The sequence below is a fragment of the Chiloscyllium plagiosum genome, chromosome 1 (assembly GCF_004010195.1).
Source record: "Chiloscyllium plagiosum isolate BGI_BamShark_2017 chromosome 1, ASM401019v2, whole genome shotgun sequence".
NCBI lineage: Eukaryota > Metazoa > Chordata > Chondrichthyes > Orectolobiformes > Hemiscylliidae > Chiloscyllium > Chiloscyllium plagiosum.
Window position 1 is genome coordinate 40,972,652 of NC_057710.1, and position 18,086 is coordinate 40,990,737.

An 18,086-nucleotide genomic window follows, 5' to 3' on the forward strand; every position below is an offset into this window, starting at 1 on the left:
CTTGTCTAACCTTTCCTTATAAAATATTCTACTCATTACAGCTATTAATCTAGGAAACCTTCACTGCACTGCCTACAATGTAAATGCATCCTTAAATAAAGTGACTGTTATTGATCATAGTTCTGTAGCTTCAGTCTCCCCTAAACCCCTGTATTATTGAAGCATAACCTCCCTCCTGTGGTGTTCAATTCCTCTTGCAGCAACTGATAATATTGTTTAACATATTTCCCAATAGTAAGTTTGTTAGCTTTCTCAATTACTTGTTGTACCAGTGCAAATCTTTACTGTTTACTATAATTAGAGTCATAGAGATGTACAGCATGGATCAACTGAGTTGCGAGAGTCAATCCAATTGTTTACTAGTCCTGATTAATTATAAAACCCACCTCAGTACGTTTTCACAAGTTTTGCAGAATTTAAATTTATCAAAATATATACAAAGGAATTGATACTTAAAGTGGTAGATTGCAGGTTATCCGAATTGGGATATGAGTTTGTGACAGGTGTTAACTGGACACAGTGCTCTTGGTCATTTCTGTTGATTGAAGTTCTTCTGTCGTCCATCTTCCTTTTTATGAAACAAACCACTGAGAACCAGGCCTTACCAGTGATTAATACTTTCTTTATTTTTAATAGGTATTTTTATTGAAAGAAAAATAGATTTTTTAACATTTTTAATTAGTACTTTCTAATCTACCTGTTCAGATATTATTACATACCTTCTGGAGCAGACAGAATTTGAACCAAAGCTTTCTGGCTGAAAGACAAGGACTCTGCGATTGTGCCACAATATCCTTCTCCAACCCCTCTCCGCCTTAGTAGCTTCTGTTTAAAAGATGGTCTTTATAACACAGACCTTCTAACCCAGAAATAGAAACACTATGATTGCACCAAACAATCCCCAATTATGCTTTTTAGTTTTTTTTTCAATTAACCTGGTGAGAGAAGGTATTACCTGCCTTGAGAGCAGGTGAGACTTGAACTGTGTGATAGGGACATGAAACACGAAGCCACAAGAACCTCACCCACAATCTACTGTCTCCCGATTACTTTCCTAAGATGATAGTTATTCATGAAACTATGCTCTTTAATGTTTCTATAACTTTTATAACTTCACACTAATATCTTCTTTACATATTAGTTCAAGATAGGAGGATGTTGCCATGTTTTATGATTGATACTCTGCACTTATTGCTTAATTTTCTCAATTAGTCAGAATTTCTCTTTAGGTCAAACACCTTATTGATAACTTTATTTTTAGAAGGCAGTTTGTTTTTACTAGTGGATGTTTGCCCTTGGAAGTTGCCTATTTTTTTCTGAATATGTGTTTCAGTAGTAAAGTTGCGCATGACCCTAAAACTAAACAATTTAAAACGAATGCAGAAAATTGTGAAGTCACTCATACTTAAAATCATAGTGTATGTATAAAGTATTAATGTACTGTGACAACTAGTGTGAAAAGACCAGGCAAAAATTCATGTGGGCTTGCTCATTCAACCTGGAAAGACTACAAGGTCTTATTCTGTGACATGAAGTGAAGTGTAGTAGAAGCTGAACACATCCTCAAAAAGGTATGATTACAAGCTAGGCCAGTCGTGTGGTGTGTATGTACCCTAAATTTAGTACAACTAAATAGATGCTAAATTATCACTTGCTTAATCAAAACACAATAATTAACAAATTCAACTACAACTTTATTAGACACTGACTTCCCTACACCTGCATGCAGACATTTTGCCGTTCATGTGATAGAACTTTCTGCATCTGGGTTCTGCAGATTTAACACATTCAGTAATTACTTCTCTTATTCTTCCTGCAAAAATGGACAAATTTGTACTTTCCCATATTATGCTCCATTTCCCATTATTTACCTGTTCATTTAAACTATTTATATTCTGTTGTAGCTATCTGATATCCTTGGTACATCTTAGTTTTTGACCTATCTTTGTGTAATGATGGATGTGAAATGTGTTGTGAGAATCTGAGACTGGTAGCCTCTGTTATTTACTTTTCAATTCCCCCTGAACTATTTATGTTCAGTTTTCATTTATGTTATCCACTGGGTACCTTTCGTAAGTGCTCTTCGCACCCCACTCAATCTTAATTTCCATCACTTTTATCATCTAGGGACCTCTGGGTCTGCTTACCCTACTTTTCCTCCATGAAAATAAACCTTGACTGTACTTGAAGTATCCTTTCTTTAAAACCAGACCATTGTTGAGGTACACTTTTGCCTGCTAATCTGAGGTTCATTTTTGTTTTTCTGGACCAGATCTATCCTTACCCTGTTAAACTTGGCTTTTCCTAGTTAATAGTTCTTACTCTGGATTGCTTCTTATTGGCTATTGCAACTGCTGTCTTATCTGCTACAAAAACAGAAATTACTGGCAAAACTCAGGAAGTTGGGCACCATCGATGGGAAACAAGCAGAATCATTGCTTCAAGTCCAATGACTCATCATCAGAAATGTTAGCAGCTTGGAGAAAAAGTTTATGCTGAAACTGAAGTGGGGGATGTGGGAGCTGAAAGGTGAGCAGTTAGCTAGAGACCGAGCTCAGAGAGAGAGAGAGAGAGAGAGATGAAAGGGGTAGTGAAACGACAAAGTAATGGCTAGCAAGCCAGGATAGAAGAAAAGCTGAATAAAAGATGATAAGGCGATATTTTCTGATTGGTGTGATACGACAATTGATGCCTTAAGTAATTTGTGATGAGACCTGAGATTTTTAGCAAAGGTATTAATGATTTGGATGAAGGAGTAGAGTTGTTTCTCCAAGTTAGCAGATGTACTGAATTAAGTATCGGGAAGGTTGTATGGTGCGGCAGTGATAAATATGCAAATATAATGATATTGACCAATGTAAACTTTTCTGCATTTAGTGATTAATGAGGCAGACAAAGCAAATGCTCGTATCTGTTTCCAAAGCTAGACCCAGACAGGTTGCCAAATGCTGTACAGCGAGAGGGATGTGCCTTGTGTGCATAGCATGGCTCACCAGGAGACTCTCCAATTCTTTCATAGACATGTTGGAAGGATTTACTGGGCAATAATCAACCTGTCAGCCAAGTTATGAATGTGCGTTACATTGCCCTCAAGATATTCAATAGGATGATGGAATCAGAAACATGAGCTTTTTTAAACTACAGTTTGCTCTTCCTAGGATTGATACCTTTTTCTTACAAATTGTCTTTTAATTGAAAACATTAAAAATTGGCGATGCCAAAGTATGGGATATTCCAACTATAAGACATTGGGGTGGAAACAAAAATGGCTTGTCAACTCATCAGGCTATCTCTCGAAGATGACATTGAGTTAGCAAGGTGCAAAGGCAGAGAGCAAAAGGGATTGGGACTTTATTATGTGGTTAGCAATGGCATGTTGCTGATTTATGTGCAGTCAAAATAAATGGGCAGCCCTATACTCTAAGTCAATCAAAAGCACAAGGGTTGTTTACACTACATACCTTACTGGAGACATCAATGGGGCAAAGAGCAATTAATTGATCAATAATCAGCCACAGGAAATAATAATGTGCTCAAGTGATGTGGTATGGTTGTATGTGCTGTGTGAATTGCAGGGGTAATCATACATTACATTACGTATCAAAAGTGAAATAGTTTACCTGCTGGAAATCTGAAATAAGAACAAAATAATTCGGGTTACTTGGAGCAATTTGGGCGGGAGAAAGTTAGTTCATGTTCTGGGTCAATAATGTTTTAATTTGCTGTGATTTACAGGCCCGATAGCCTCATAACAGTAGCTATAAAAATTCTGGAATCTTATTATTAAGGAGAGCATTGAACATAGCAAAACAAATAGAGAAGTGGAGAGATGGAGGGAACACATTCCATAACTTTGGGTCCAGGTAACTTAAGGTGTGGCTGCCAGTTGTGAAGCGATTAAAACTGGGGTTGCACAAGAGGACAGAACTAGAGATTTGGTGTTTCTGATAATTATGGAGCTGAAAGATTACAGTGTTAGAGAGGGATAAAGCAGCAGAGGGATTTCAACAAAACCTTTGACAAAGTTCCATATGGAATCCTATCAAGAAGATGCATGGGATACAAGATAGTTTGATAAAGTGGATTCAAAATTGGCTCAGTTGTAGGAGATAGAGGCCGATGTCAGAAGTCTGCTTAAGTGACTGGAAGGCTGTGTCCAGTGACGTACCACAGGGGTCTGCGCTGGGTCCCCTACTATTTGTCATTTATATTAATTACATAGATGACTGTGCAGAGGGTTGGATTAGTAAGTTTGCAGATGATACAAAGATTGTGAGATGGTTAACAGTGGGGTTGTGTGTCCTGGGCTACAGGAAGATATAAATGAGGTAGTCAAATGCGTAGGTAAGTGGCAGATTGAATTCAATCCAAAAAAGTATTGGGGTGGATACACTTTGGAAGGAGTAATTTGACGAGAGAATGCAATGAATATCATGACACGAGGAAGTTCTGTGAAACAAAGGGCATGTTTGTCTACAGATCTGTGAAAGTGGAAGGACATGCTCGTAGTTAGTGGTACAAAAGGCATATGAGACACTTACCTTTATCAATCAAGACATCGATTACAAAACTAGGGAAGTCCTGATGGGATCGTGCTTGGGTGAGACCACAGCTAGAGTACTGTGTGCAGTTCTGATCATCACGTTATTGGAAAGATGTGATTCCCCTTCAAAGTGTGCAGAGGAGATTCATCAGGATGCTGCCTGGGATGGAAAGTTTAAGTTCCGAGGGAACGTTGACAGGCTTGAGTTGTTTTCATTGCGCCTCCGTCTTCTCTGCTCTGATCTGATTGAGGTGTCTAAGTTTGAGGAACATGGACAGAGTGGATAAGGAGTTTCTGTTCCCTTTAGTTGAAGGGAGTCACAAGGGGACTTGAATTCAGGGTGAGGGCAAGGATGTTTAAGGGGGAAATGTGAGGGAAAACGTTTTTAGCTGGGGGGTGTTGACGGTCTGGAATGTGCTATCTGGGAGGGTGTGGAGACAAGTTGGCTCACATCCTTTAAAAAAGTACCTGGATGAGTATTTGGTACGTCATAACACCCAAGGCTATGGGTCAAGTGGCTGTTTCTGCTGTTGTCTTTTCTGGTGACTGTGTTGATGCCAAGTGTTCCATCCAGTTTCATTTCTTTGTTCAGATTTTGTAGCAATTGCTACAACTGAGTGGCATGCTAGGCTATTTCAGAAGGTAGATGAAAATCAGTCACGATGCTGTGGCTCTGGAATCACATGTAGGCCAGACCAGATGAGGATGACAGATTACCTTCCCTGAGGAACATTAGTGAGGTGGAATGTGGTGATTTGATTGATAACTCATCTCAGGGTCAAATGTAACACAAAAAAAAATGTGAGAGTTGACTGGTTTAATCTGTCCGGAAGCTGAAGGAGAGGAGTTAAGTAGTTGGTAGATAAGGTAAGAGTTTGAAATGAGAACTGAAAATGATGTACTTAGTCTTTCCAAAGTTTTAATGGAAGGAATTATTGCTCAACTCGTGCTTGTATTCAGACAAATGGTCTGAGATTTGAGCAACAATGAATGAGCTGTGAGAGGCGATGGAAAGGTAAAGCTGGATGTCATGAGCGTACATGTGAAACGTGCAGTGTGATTGAAACAGTGTTTTCAAAGTGGAGGAGTATCTGTGGCGGAGTTCCTAAAGATCGGGACCAGGATCACTGCTTTTCCAGATATGTGTTGATAATCTCAATTTGAGTGTAAAGGATACACTTTCAAAATTTGCAGGTCGCACACAGTTTTGAAATACTGGGAACTGTGAGGAAGATAGTGATAGACATCAACAGAGTGTAACAATGACGTAAGGCAAATTGTAGATGAAATTTCATGTTTAGAAATATGAAGTGATATATTTCACCCAATGACATCAAGAGATATGTAAGTCAGTCAGGAAAGTATTATTGAATGTTGGAGCAGGCTTGATGAGCTGAATGAGCAATTTCTATTTTCATGTTTCAGTGCATCCTTCTGATGTTCCCATGAATGAATTAAAAAAAAGCTTTTATGCAAGGCAGTGCATTTACAGAATCTAAGTTATTTTTTATTCATTCATGGGGTGAAGGCATTGCTGGCTGGGCAGCATTTTTTGCCCAACCCAGGGGGCAGTTAAAAGTCAACTGCCTTGCTGTGGTTTGGAGTTACACTTCGTCCAGACCAGGCAAGATTAGCAACTCTTCTTCCCTGAAGAACATTAATGAACCAGATGGTTTTTTTCAACACTCGGCAATGGTTTAATGGTCATCATCAGACTCTTAATTCCCGATTTTTATTGAATATGCATCCCACCATCTGCCATGGTGAGAATCAAATCCAGGTTCCCAGAAGATTTCCTGGCTCTCTGGATTAACAGTCCAGTGATAAATACCATTAGACTGTTATGTTCCCATAAAAAGTGAAAGATTATGTTTGATTTTGTACCAACCTGGAGAAGTTACAACGTGCAAATTATAAATCTGAATGTATTGTATAATGATTTGTCTTTCTGGGGTTAAAATACAAAGAGAACCTTAACTGGCTCATACAAATTCTTGACTCTCTCGCCCACAGTCCTCTTGTGTTATAGTATCAGTTTGAGCTTTTGACAGCTAGTTTTAGGCTTACATTTTCTTTGATGTAAAAATAGAAAATATTGGAAATACTTAGTTGGTCTGGCAGCACCTATAGAGAGAGCAACACAGTCTCAGGTCAGTAATCTTTTGTCAGAACCTTGCTGTTGAATTTTCTTTTGTCTTGTGTGGAGAGTTTTCTTTTATAATAGCACTTTATTGTCACATGTATCTTTACAGTCATTGCATTTAACATGTTATTATAATAATATTCTGCTTTATTAGGGCAGAGTTCAGTTAGTTTTAATTATATTGTGATGTCTTGATTTAAATGAGAATGCAAAAGGTTTCTGTGTGAGTGCTTTAGTTATAGAGCCATAGTTTTTTTTCAGTTTTGTTTGAAAACTTTCACCAGTGATACCAGTGAAATAACTCCAACTCCCATTTTAATTTGTGTTCACCAAGTATTACAGCTGTAGCTTTCTTCAAACGTTTCAGGAATTGACTGAAAAATTAAATTGGTTACCTATGCAAAACCAAAGCTATTGTATCAATGGTAATAATTTTAAGTGGCTCTTGAGTAATATTGCATCATTGGTTCTGAAACCCATGGCAATATATTTTACAGAATTTGTTTTTATGGGAAGTTAAGTGTAGATCAATATAATTTGTCTTGCCCTTCAAATAATCCTGTCGCATATCTTACTAATGCTCACTATTTGTACTTGCATGTAAAAGAAACAGCTTGTAATTTGTTTAATGACTTTCATGACCACAGGGATGTATTAACGTGTTTTACAGCCAATTGAGCACACTTGCAGTATAGCTACTCTTGTAATTGCAATAAAAGCTGTATTCACTTATTGCAGAGTAAGCTCCATAAACAGAGATATCTAAAATATTTGTGCTTGCATTACAGACACAGACAATTTCTGTGTTAATGACCCATCTTATTGGATTTGCCATCTCTATCAGCCTGACCACCATAGGCAGGAGGCAACAGTGCACTGCTGTCAGAAAATTAATAACATGGGCATCAAATTTTCCACAAAGGCAGCTGTTGTAATCAGCACCTTACTGCTGACCTCTGAACGTGTGTGCCTGGTGGATCATAAACGTCACTATAACAAGCACTCGTGAAGTAGGGTCTGTTCCACCTGGAAATGTTGTGACTAATGTGACAAAAATAACCAAGTAATACATGACCTTATTGAATTTGAGCAGACTGGTTTTACAGACAAGAAGATTCACTGCGCATTGAGAAAAGCATCAATACTATAGGCATCCAAAGACGACTCGACAGCATAAAATCTGTAATGTAAAGAACAAATGTTGGGTAAAAAGAACACAAGAGATCCAAATCTCTGACATTAAGGGCATGTGTGGTTCCTTCAGTGATGTGAAGACAATCTGTGGCCCAGTACTTAAGGTGATACTTCACTCAGTCAAGAATGAAGCAGAGTTCATCAAGTACAGTGAGGCAGTCAATGCTCACTGGAGAGGGTGTTTTCAGTATAGGTAATTCCTGAACTGAAACAGTTTTTGACTTGATGCCCATTACTCGATTCATTGATACACTTGCAGCCCAGTCTCATCATCACCTGAAATCAATTGAAGGATCCATTTTGCAGCTTAACAACAGTGAAGCTTCAGGAGTAGGTGGATTCCATGCCAAAGTTCTCAAACACAATGGAGGTATTGTTCTTGCACACTATGTGACTGCATATTCCTCAGTGTGAACATTTTAATAGATCTTAAGGATGCTGCGATCATGACTATATTCAGGAAGGAAGACAATGATGACATCTATAGCAGAATCTCCCTGCTATCTGTTACAGGGATGGTTCTGGCAATGATCCTGCTAAGTTGACTCCTTGTGTTTGCCAAAGAGGTGCTTAGAGTCATAGTTTGTGCCCATTTGAAAGGCACCACAGACACAATCTTTATAAAGTGGAATGAATAATACCAATGTTCTGTAAGGCTTTTTTGTTGGATAATAGAAGCTTTTGATTTTGTCAACTCTGGAGTCTATTCCTTGAATGTGCCACCAATGAAAACTGCGGTTAAACAGAGATATGTCACCACACTAACAAACTTTTCCTCTTCCTTGCTGCAATACTTCATCTCAGCACCAGCAAATCACCCTGGGCAAGAAGATCATTAGCATAACAGACAGGACTCTATTCAGTCTATGACACCTTCCATTCAAATCGAAAATCACTCTGCTCTCCATCATGGAATTGTCGTGTGCAAGTAATGACTGTGTGTGTGCTGACTTAGAAACTGAGCTCCAGATCATTGTCAATTCCCTCTGAAGTATTTCGTGAATAGCTGAGGTTGTCTTTAAAATAGCTCCCACTGCTATCTCCACCAGTGATGAGATCCTGGAAAGTTTGGGACATTTGCTATATTGTGGAAGCCATCCTCTTGACAAAGGTAGACATGGATGATGAAATTTATTATCGTCTCCAATGTGCCAGCTCAACCTGCAGCCAACTGAGAAAGTACTTACAGACCATGATCACAAATCAAGAATAACATAGTAGTTGACAGGACAGCAGGGATACCTGTGCCCCTGTATACTTCCTGTGCTCGGGCAACTTCCAACAGGCATCCAACAGCATTGAATTATCAGATTACCAATTCAATCCATCCTTGCCTTTGTCCTCTCCAACTGTCATTGCAAGCCAGCTCTCCCTTTCCCTTGAAAATTATTAAATATGCATTCACCTGTCAGCTCCTCTACAACTTCGATCTGCTTTGTGTCTGTTACAACCCTCGTCTAATCGTGAATTATATCTTCCATGATTGTGGTTTTGTAGCACCAACATTCTATATCATATCTGTTTCATTTGACATTTGCTATACAATGCTTCTCCAATATCTCCACTAAATTTCCAAATCTGTGTGCGGTTAGCATTGCTAACATATTACATTGCAGTTCAACTCTTACTACTTGGACAAAGCAGCATGTTTCCGCTGGAATTTTCTAAACAACAATCCTTGGACCTCTTCTCTTTGTAAGCTTAACAAGTTGCTTATCCGTGTGTCATTTGTGGCTCTGGTGTCCATTATATGAAGGTCTGGATTCACCAAGTCACACTCCATGACTTGAGCACAAATATATGGACTGTCCCCCTGCTGCTTCACTGAGGGATGCCTACACGTTTGAACATGCTGTCTGTTACCTCAGCTGATAAGACATGTGGCACTACTTGGAAAAAGGGCAGTGGGTGGTTATCCTCTGTATCCTCACCAATATTTATTCCTCAGTTGACATAATTAAAAACGGGTGATCTGTTCATTATCACACTCCTGTTTACAGTGTCTTGCTGTGTGTATATTAACTCCTATTTCCTATATAACTGCAATTCAGAAGAATACTTAATTAACTGTAAAGTGCTTTAGAACATCTGGTGGTCCTCAAATGACACGTAAATGCATGTTCTTGTTTATTTTTCCCCACAATAGCATTTTCAGCCATGTTATCAATACCTATACTGGACAGTTGACTCCATATCTAACAATTCTGTTCATACCACAATGACTTGAATAGGTTGGGTCTGTTTTCCCTGGAGCATCAGAGGCTGAAGGGTGACCCTATAGAGGTTTATAACATCATGAGGGGCATGGATAGGGTCAATAGACAATGTCTTTTCTCTTGGGTGAGGGAGTCCAGAATTAGAAGGCATAGGTTTATGGTGAGAGGGGAAAGATATAAAACAGACTGAAGGGGCAACTTTTTCATGCAGAGGGTGGTGCTGTGTGGAATGAGCTGCCAGAGGAAGTGGGGGAGACTTGTACAATTGCAACATTTAAAAGGCATCTGGATGGGTATATGAACAGGGTCTGGAGGGATATGGCCAGGTGTCGGCAGGTGCGACTAGTTTGGGTTGGGATATCTGGCTGGCATGGATGAGTTGGACCGAAGGGTCTGTTTCCATGCTGTACATCTCTATGACCCGATGACTTGTTTAGATCTTGTATGAGTTACAGTTTCTGTGACCTGAATAATAGGAAAGCCCATGCGATTGTTTTTGGCACTTGAAGTAAACTTTGCTCTTCTTCTTTCTTGCTGGCCATAACTTGCAAATTGGAAAAATAAATCTACAACTTCAGACTTATTGTCCACATCCACAGTATTGCCTCTCCCTCGGCTGCTGTGCACCAAAGGCCTCAAAATATTTGCCACCTCTGTGCAACATTATTCCAACATTTGCCTGACCAGCTATCATGTATTAACTACAAATTTCCTATTGTCCAAAACGTAATAATCTACATCCATATCTGTACAGAGCCCCGATCTCCTCTTGTCTTGTCATCTATGTTATTCACTACCTCCTGTCCTGATGCATTTGATTTGTAATTTTGTCCTTGTTTCCAGTTGCCCTCCATTTCTTTGTGTATCTCTTACCTATATAACCTCTTACAGCTGTACAAGTTCTCCTGCACATTGCAGCGTCCCTATTACAGTCTCTAATGTAGCTGATTCCCTCAATCTCCCTTTGGCAGGGCTATCCATTTCCTCAGCTTATTCCTCTCATACTCATTCCTTCATGTTATTTCTGCACTGTTATTGTTTTCTGCCTGCCTTGAAAAGAAATCTAACCCATTCCAACCTGGCTTTCCATCCGCTACTTTCCAAACTTTGAAACAACTGGCAACAGCTTTTCCCCTTTTGGATATTTTAGACTCTTCTACCAGTTGTTGGTCTGTGAGAAAATATATCTTTGCAGAAAATTGATAATGCGGGAGACAAGCATTTTTTGGGACTTTTTACAGCAATTTTAAAAATTATTTTATTAATACTGCAATAGTGTATTACTTTATGCCAATTTTCCAAGAGGTATGAGTTATAAATAGTTGACAGTGCACCGCTCTTAATTGGCTATTATACTGAAGTTTAAATAAAACCATATTTCTTCAGCTTTCCCCTGACTGAAAATGCATATTTGGTAACTGTGTTTAAAGTTTTGCTCTCAGAGCAGCTATAAAACTGGATTTAGTGTAATCATTAAATTTGTTTTGGTTTTAGCTTATGAAAATAGAGATTTAGAAAACCAGCTCTCAAGTATTTAGACGAGTTACGTCAATATTTTACAGATTCTCTAAGCTCTTCAGAACTTTTATAATTGCCTTTTTTTCCCTCTTGCAAAATATTCTGCTATCGTGTGAGGAGATTTATTGTGGTAAATGGAGGCTGCCTTGGTCAGCTGCAAGTGCTTTCCCGCTGGGGCTGCTCTCTTTGATGGAAAAGGAGCAGCTGTGAAGGCACTGTTTCAGACACTTGCTGCCTTCAGGAAAAAATTGCTGCTGTGCATTGGAAGGGGAGTTGCATCACGTGACTGCTACCACCCTACCCCATGTCACACTGTGTAGTAGTACTGATTGCCTTTATCCAATCATGCCTGGAATGCCGCCTGTCACTTGGGCTATTTCTGCTATCTGTCGCTATCAAGCTTCAGTGCTAACAGTTTGGCAGATGGGACAGTTTTTTCTCGAGCTTACATCTTTGCTTTTTTTAAGTATGCTTTTGGCAGTGTGATTTCCTCTTCTCGTATTTTAGACTGGGCTCTTGGTGTTAAACTATGGCCCATCGACTGCGCCTTTACTTTGGATCAAATAGGAGTCACACTGATCCCGAATCGGAGATGTTAGATGAAGAGAGAGAAAATGACATCTACATGACATTCCATACTTTGCCAAGGAGGAATGCCCCTCATCCTTTTCAGGATATGACTAGGCCTGTGTCTGATGCTGTGCTGCCTTTACAGGATCAAACCTCCTTGAATCGCAGCTCTTCCATGTTCATTCCTCAGTTGCACAGTTTGGATTCACGACCCACCAGGAGCTCCTCAATGCAGATATCGTTGCAGCGCAACCCACTGAATGGATGTGGTGATACCAGTGTCTCGGATTCTCTAGAACAGGCATTACCAGACATAGGAATGGAAATTGGCAGCAGTGATGGTTTATTTTCTAGGAGCCATTCTCTTCCAAGTGTTCCTCTAAGCACAGATGATCCTCCATCCTATAATATGGCTGCATCAAAACAGGTTAATGGAAATTCCCCATGTAATTGTAGAATAAGTTCGCTTTTTCCTATGGGACAAAAAGCATGTACTGTTGGTCAAGAAGGATTAACAAATGGGTCTGCCTCTGATGTAAGGGCTGGAGATGTAACAATTCAACACCGCTCGCCAACAGAAGTAGATCAGATGCGGCTTTCATCTTTCACTCGTAATGGACGTCCGAAAGCTCATGCCTCCGTGACTAGGCGCTGGTCTTTACAACATCAACCGTACATGTCGGGGAACATGGGGAAATCTTGCTTTGTCTTCCAGCTCCAGCAACAGTGTAAAGGTGTCCAGGACTCATGGCTGGATTCTAAAAGTGGAAGAGCGTGCACAAGGGATGAGCATGCAGTTAGACATCCACATATACGACTGGGGCGAAGTGCCTCAGCCACCTTTCCAGTTAAAGCAAGTGCTGAATATTTTGGTGTTGCTGAGAGAAGGGAACAAGTTGCAGGAACAGTAACTGGGGAAAACAATTCAGACATGCTTTGTGGTGCTTCATTGGAAGCGATGCCACAAACACAGTCTTGTAAGTTTAAGATCAGACAGGAGCGAAGTCAGAGACAACCACACTTTCGAATTCTTTTAACCCGAGGATCCGAAGAGCAGAGTGAAGGCTCAATAAGGGATAATGCTTGTTGTACTCAGACAAGAATGAATTCAGTCACCAGAGAGGACTCCATGGTATGTAAGCAGTTCAAAAGCATATCTGTTACTTAGATTGTGTGTATGGGAATGCTATTTTGAGGCTGAAGGTGGATGGGGCGGGGTATGGTGTGGGACCCAAATACAGTTGGTTTCAGAGGTGCGAACATTTAAAATGAAGTCCTGACGGGGCTATACTTAAAGATTAATGGTTTTTAGTTTATTTTCTTAAAATGTGGTTTGTCTATCTGAGGACTGTGTCTGCAGGAGCTGTCTTGATAGCTTTCTGAACAAGATTCGTATAGTCAAGTAAGCTGTGTCATCAGTTTAGAAAACAGGCTTAAAATTACCCATGTTGGTATTCAGTGCCTATGTGTGCTCTTTCTATCGCAAAATTTGGCATAAAAAGAAGGTTCCTAACTGAAGTACAAATCTATACCACACAATGAATTTGTTTCTTCATGGTTTTCAGTTTGGTGGAAGAAACTGCAAGATGTATTTTTTTCATGAACTGTTTAAACATGTTTGCAGCTACAAGTTGGCTGAATTTAAAGCACCAAGCATATACTTTTTTTCCCATAGTTTGTGTTTACTGTGTCTGATTGATGTAAGACATGACTTGTGGTCTGTCTTAGCAGGTGTTATTCCCTTATTCACCTCAAGTAAAGGCATTAATTATGATGTCTATTGGCTCTGGCCCACAGACAGTTTGGGGCTGCAGATCATCTTCTGTTTCATTTTTCTTTTAAAGGGACAAGCATATTATTTGAAGGATGTTTTTCACTTTGCAAGTTAATGGAAAACAGAATTGAACAGGGGGTATAACAAGCATGCAACTCAATCCCCCAATTCACACTTGGTGGATTCAGTTAGAGTGACCTCCATAGTGCTCAATGGCAAACACTAAGAGAAAATAGAAACAATATAAACTAAAGCAAAAACCAAGACGAGAGAGAGACTTTATGTCCAAAGGACCTTCATAGTCCTAAATCCATTGAATTGAATTAATATTCAGTACATTATATTAATTCTGTGAATGTTGAATGAAAAATAATAGTTTGTACTTCTGCTTCTCTGTAGTCACATGTATTGCAGGCACAGTCCATTTGTGCTGTTGTGTAACCCTGCTGTCTTAACTGGAAGCTGATGTGTTGGATCAGCCTGAGATTCTGTTAGGAGCCACCTAAATCCAGCAGAGGAAACATTGCCAGAGGAAACACTTATGCATAGCCAATCAACAACATGCCTTCCAGATCCTGGTGTCTCCAGCTTTGCACACAAGCTAATAAAAACTTTCAGCTCCTATTGGAACAGTGAAGTTATGTGAGAAACATGACTGCCTCTCCATATACAGCAGAACTGCAGCTGATCCACAACAAACCAGGGCTGGACATAGTTTCAAGGCTTAAAAGAAGAAGCATTGTATTGTGTACTCGTTTAAGAGTAAATTGGAGAGTATTTCATGCAGAATGTACACTCAGACTGCACCCCCTGCCCCATCTCAAAACTTTCCATCTTCAAAATGCTACAGAACAGTTTTTCTTAACTTGCCAAATTTGTGAATGGAAGCAGGTATTGAATTGTATTCAGAAACTTGTGAACAAATACAATTCAAAGAATATTTTAAAAGCCGAATTATGTACTTCATCTGCTTAGCCAAAAAAGCCAAAGAACTGCAGTTGGTAGAAATCAGAAACTTAAAACAGAAATTGCTGTTGAAACTCTGCAGGTCCGGCCACATCTGTGGAGAGAAAGCAGAGTTAATGTTTCGGGTCCAATGACCCTTTGGGGGATATCTGTGATCCTGAGTGAAATCAGATCATGAAGGTTGAAATTTCATTTGGAATCCACATAGGGGGAATTTGAGCTGGAGACGGTAACTGAGGAATGTGATGTGGCTGTGGAAATGACTTGTGAAAAACCAGGAGTGACTGCGAAAATAATGACAGTGAGTAAGAAAAAGGATTCCTGTCAGAGAGGGGTGCAGAACGTCTTCTAAGTGGATGTGCCTGGAAGAGATGTGGCAGTGAGTAAAACACTAAACAAAAAAACCCAAACAACTATGGATGATTGAAACCAGAAACACAAACAGAAATTGCTGGAAAAACTCAGCAGGCCTGGCAGCATCTGTGGTGAGAAATCAAAGTCAAGATTAGAGTAGCGCTGGAAAAGCATCTCCAGCATTCACTTTCACCTAGGTGAGAAATCAAAGTTAATGTTTTGTATCCAGTGACACTTCAGGGTCCCTCCAATTTGTGATTACTTCCACAGCGAGCGTTCTTAGCACGGACTCATGGTATCGGAGATGTATTTGGGGTCCCGGCGGCTTCCACATCAATGAAGCGGTCCTAGTGCTGACTCATGGCTGCTGTGGTGGAGGTGAGTTTGGTTCCCAGTGGTGTCTGTGTCCAGCGCAGATTCATGGAGGTACAGCAGAGACGAGTGAGGGCTCAGCACGAGACCTGACTGCATCAGCAGCGGCCACATTTGCGAGGTGGGCTTGAAGCGGAGTCGAGTTTGAGCCTTGCAGTACTCAGCGGTATCGGTGTCATCTGCATTGGCGAGGATTCATACTGGTGAGGGTAGATGGCGCTGGAAAGTGGTGACAAAGTACAACAGTTTTCACTATATTTTGGAACAAAATAATATAACAAATCGAATCAAATCATGAGAAGCATGTGCTCCTCTTACAGGGAGGATTTTAATTTTGTCTAACCTGAAGACTTGAAAAGAAAGTGAAGATTTAAATCACTAAATGTTGACAAACGAGTTCACTGACACACAACAGCTATGATTAAAATATATCTGTTTTTCTGAGTGTAAACAAATGCCTTTTACAGTTCTTTTTTTTTTGGTTCTGGTCATCCCTGACTTTGACTCAGTTCTAGTTATGTCTTTAACCTGGGCCTCAAACACTAGAAATACCCTTTCTGAACATTTCTTTGCTTAAGAGGCATTGTCGGTGGGGGATGGTGTCACAGTAGTCCTGTCACTGGGAAAATGATCCAGCAACTGAGACTGAGGTTAATGCTCTGGAGGCATGGGTGCGGATCCTGCCTTGCTAAATCAGAGAATTAATAAGTGATTTTGGTATTCAAGCCCACCTGCAAAAGGCCATAAGATGGGCAAGCAGAAGTAAGCTGTTCAGCCCATCACGTCTGCTCTGTCTTTCATTGAGAGCATGGCTGTTCTGATAATCCAAACTCCATTTTCTCACCTTTCCATGCTGATTAGAAATCTCTATCTCAGCATTGAATATACTTGATGACCTAGCCTCAAAAGCCCAGGGAACTTGAGGAATTAACTAATGATGTTGTGAAAAGAGTCCACATTGCAGAAGCCGTGGTGTTGGAGGTCTTAAAACACAAAGATAAATAAATTCCCGAGGCCTGATTATATGTATCCCAAGACATTATAGGAAACTAGGGAAGTGATTGTTGGGCCCCTTGCTGAGATACTTGTATCATCAGCAGCCATGGGTGAAGTGCCGCAAGGCTGGAGAGTGGCCAAGGTTGTGCCATTATTTAAGGAAGGTTGTAACAAAAAGCCAAGGAACTAGAGATCAGTGATGTCAGTGGTGGGTAGGTTCTTGGAGGGCATTCTGAGAGACAGGATCTGTATGCGTTTGGAATGGTAAAGACTGATTAGGAATAGTCAGCAAGGCTTTGAGTGTGGACAGTCGTGCCTCAGAAATTTGATTTTTTTGAAGATGTGACCAAAAAGATTGGTGAATGCAGAGTGGTAGACGTTGGACTTCGGGAAGGCCTTTGACAAGGTTCTGCATAGGAGAGTGGTTAGTAAGTGTAGATCACATGGAATTTAGGGAGAGCTTGTCAATTGGATACAAAATTGGCTTGATGTTAGGCGATAGAGGATGGTGTTGAGAGTTCTTGTTTGAACTGGAGGCCTGTGGTTAGTGGTGTGCCGCTGGGTCCACTGTTGGTTGAGCAGTTTAGGCCTATACTGTGGAACTCAGAAGAATGAGAGAAGATCAAATTGAGGTATATTGAGAGATTGACAAATTAGACATAGAATGGATTGGATTATATTACTTACAGTGTGGAAACAGGCCCTTCGGCCCAACAAGTCCACACCGACCCTCCGAAGAGCAACCCACCCAGACCCATTCCCCTACATTTACCCCTTCACCTAACACTACGGGCAATTTAGCATGGCCAGTTCACCTAACCTGCACATTTTTGGACTGTGGGAGGAAACCGGAGGACCCAGAGGAAACCCACGCAGACACAGGGAGAATATGCAAACTCCATACAGACAGTTGCCTGAGGCGGGAATTGAACCGAGGTCTCTGGCGCTGTGAGGCTAACCACTGTGCCAATGTGTCTGCCTCTTCTGGGGCAATCTGAAACGATTTTAGGCTAAGCGGGAGCAGATTCAAAAAACAAGAGTGGAATTCATAAATCCAGAGTGTTTGATGCCAGTGAAAAAATTTGAGGAGATAGAGAATTTAATCCGGAACGGGCCAAGGGTTTTCGAGAGCATGGAAGACAGTGGAGTTGAGACTGAGATGAGATTAGCCGTGAATGAACATATTCCCACCCTACCTCTTGCAAAAATGCCATCCCGTATTCCCAATTCCTCCGCCTCCGCCGTATCTGCTCCCAGGAGGACCAGTTCCACCACAGAACACACCAGATGGCCTCCTTCTTTAGAGACCGCAATTTCCCTTCCCACGTGGTTAAAGATGCCCTCCAAAGCATCTCGTCCACATCCCGCACCTCCGCCCTCAGACCCGACCCCTCCAACCGTAACAAGGACAGAACGCCCCTGCTGCTCACCTTCCACCCT

The 18,086-nt window shown here is 40.6% G+C and overlaps 1 protein-coding gene across 19 annotated transcripts in view; it reads left to right on the forward strand.

Moving 5' to 3' along the window:
* nedd4l (NEDD4 like E3 ubiquitin protein ligase) overlaps positions 1-18,086 on the forward strand; it is a 485,500-nt gene that overhangs the window by 241,949 nt on the left and 225,465 nt on the right. For 3 of the 19 annotated variants that reach the window (XM_043677361.1, XM_043677447.1, XM_043677537.1), the window contains exon 1: positions 12,009-13,316. The exons of 12 other annotated variants lie outside the window; for them this stretch is intronic. In XM_043677361.1, the coding sequence (XP_043533296.1) occupies positions 12,144-13,316 (1,173 nt within the window). In that variant the 5' untranslated portion in view covers positions 12,009-12,143. Of the gene's footprint in view, positions 1-12,008; positions 13,317-18,086 lie in introns of those variants that run through there. 4 more of the 19 variants (XM_043677097.1, XM_043677185.1, XM_043677273.1 and 1 more) reach the window with 2 other exon arrangements.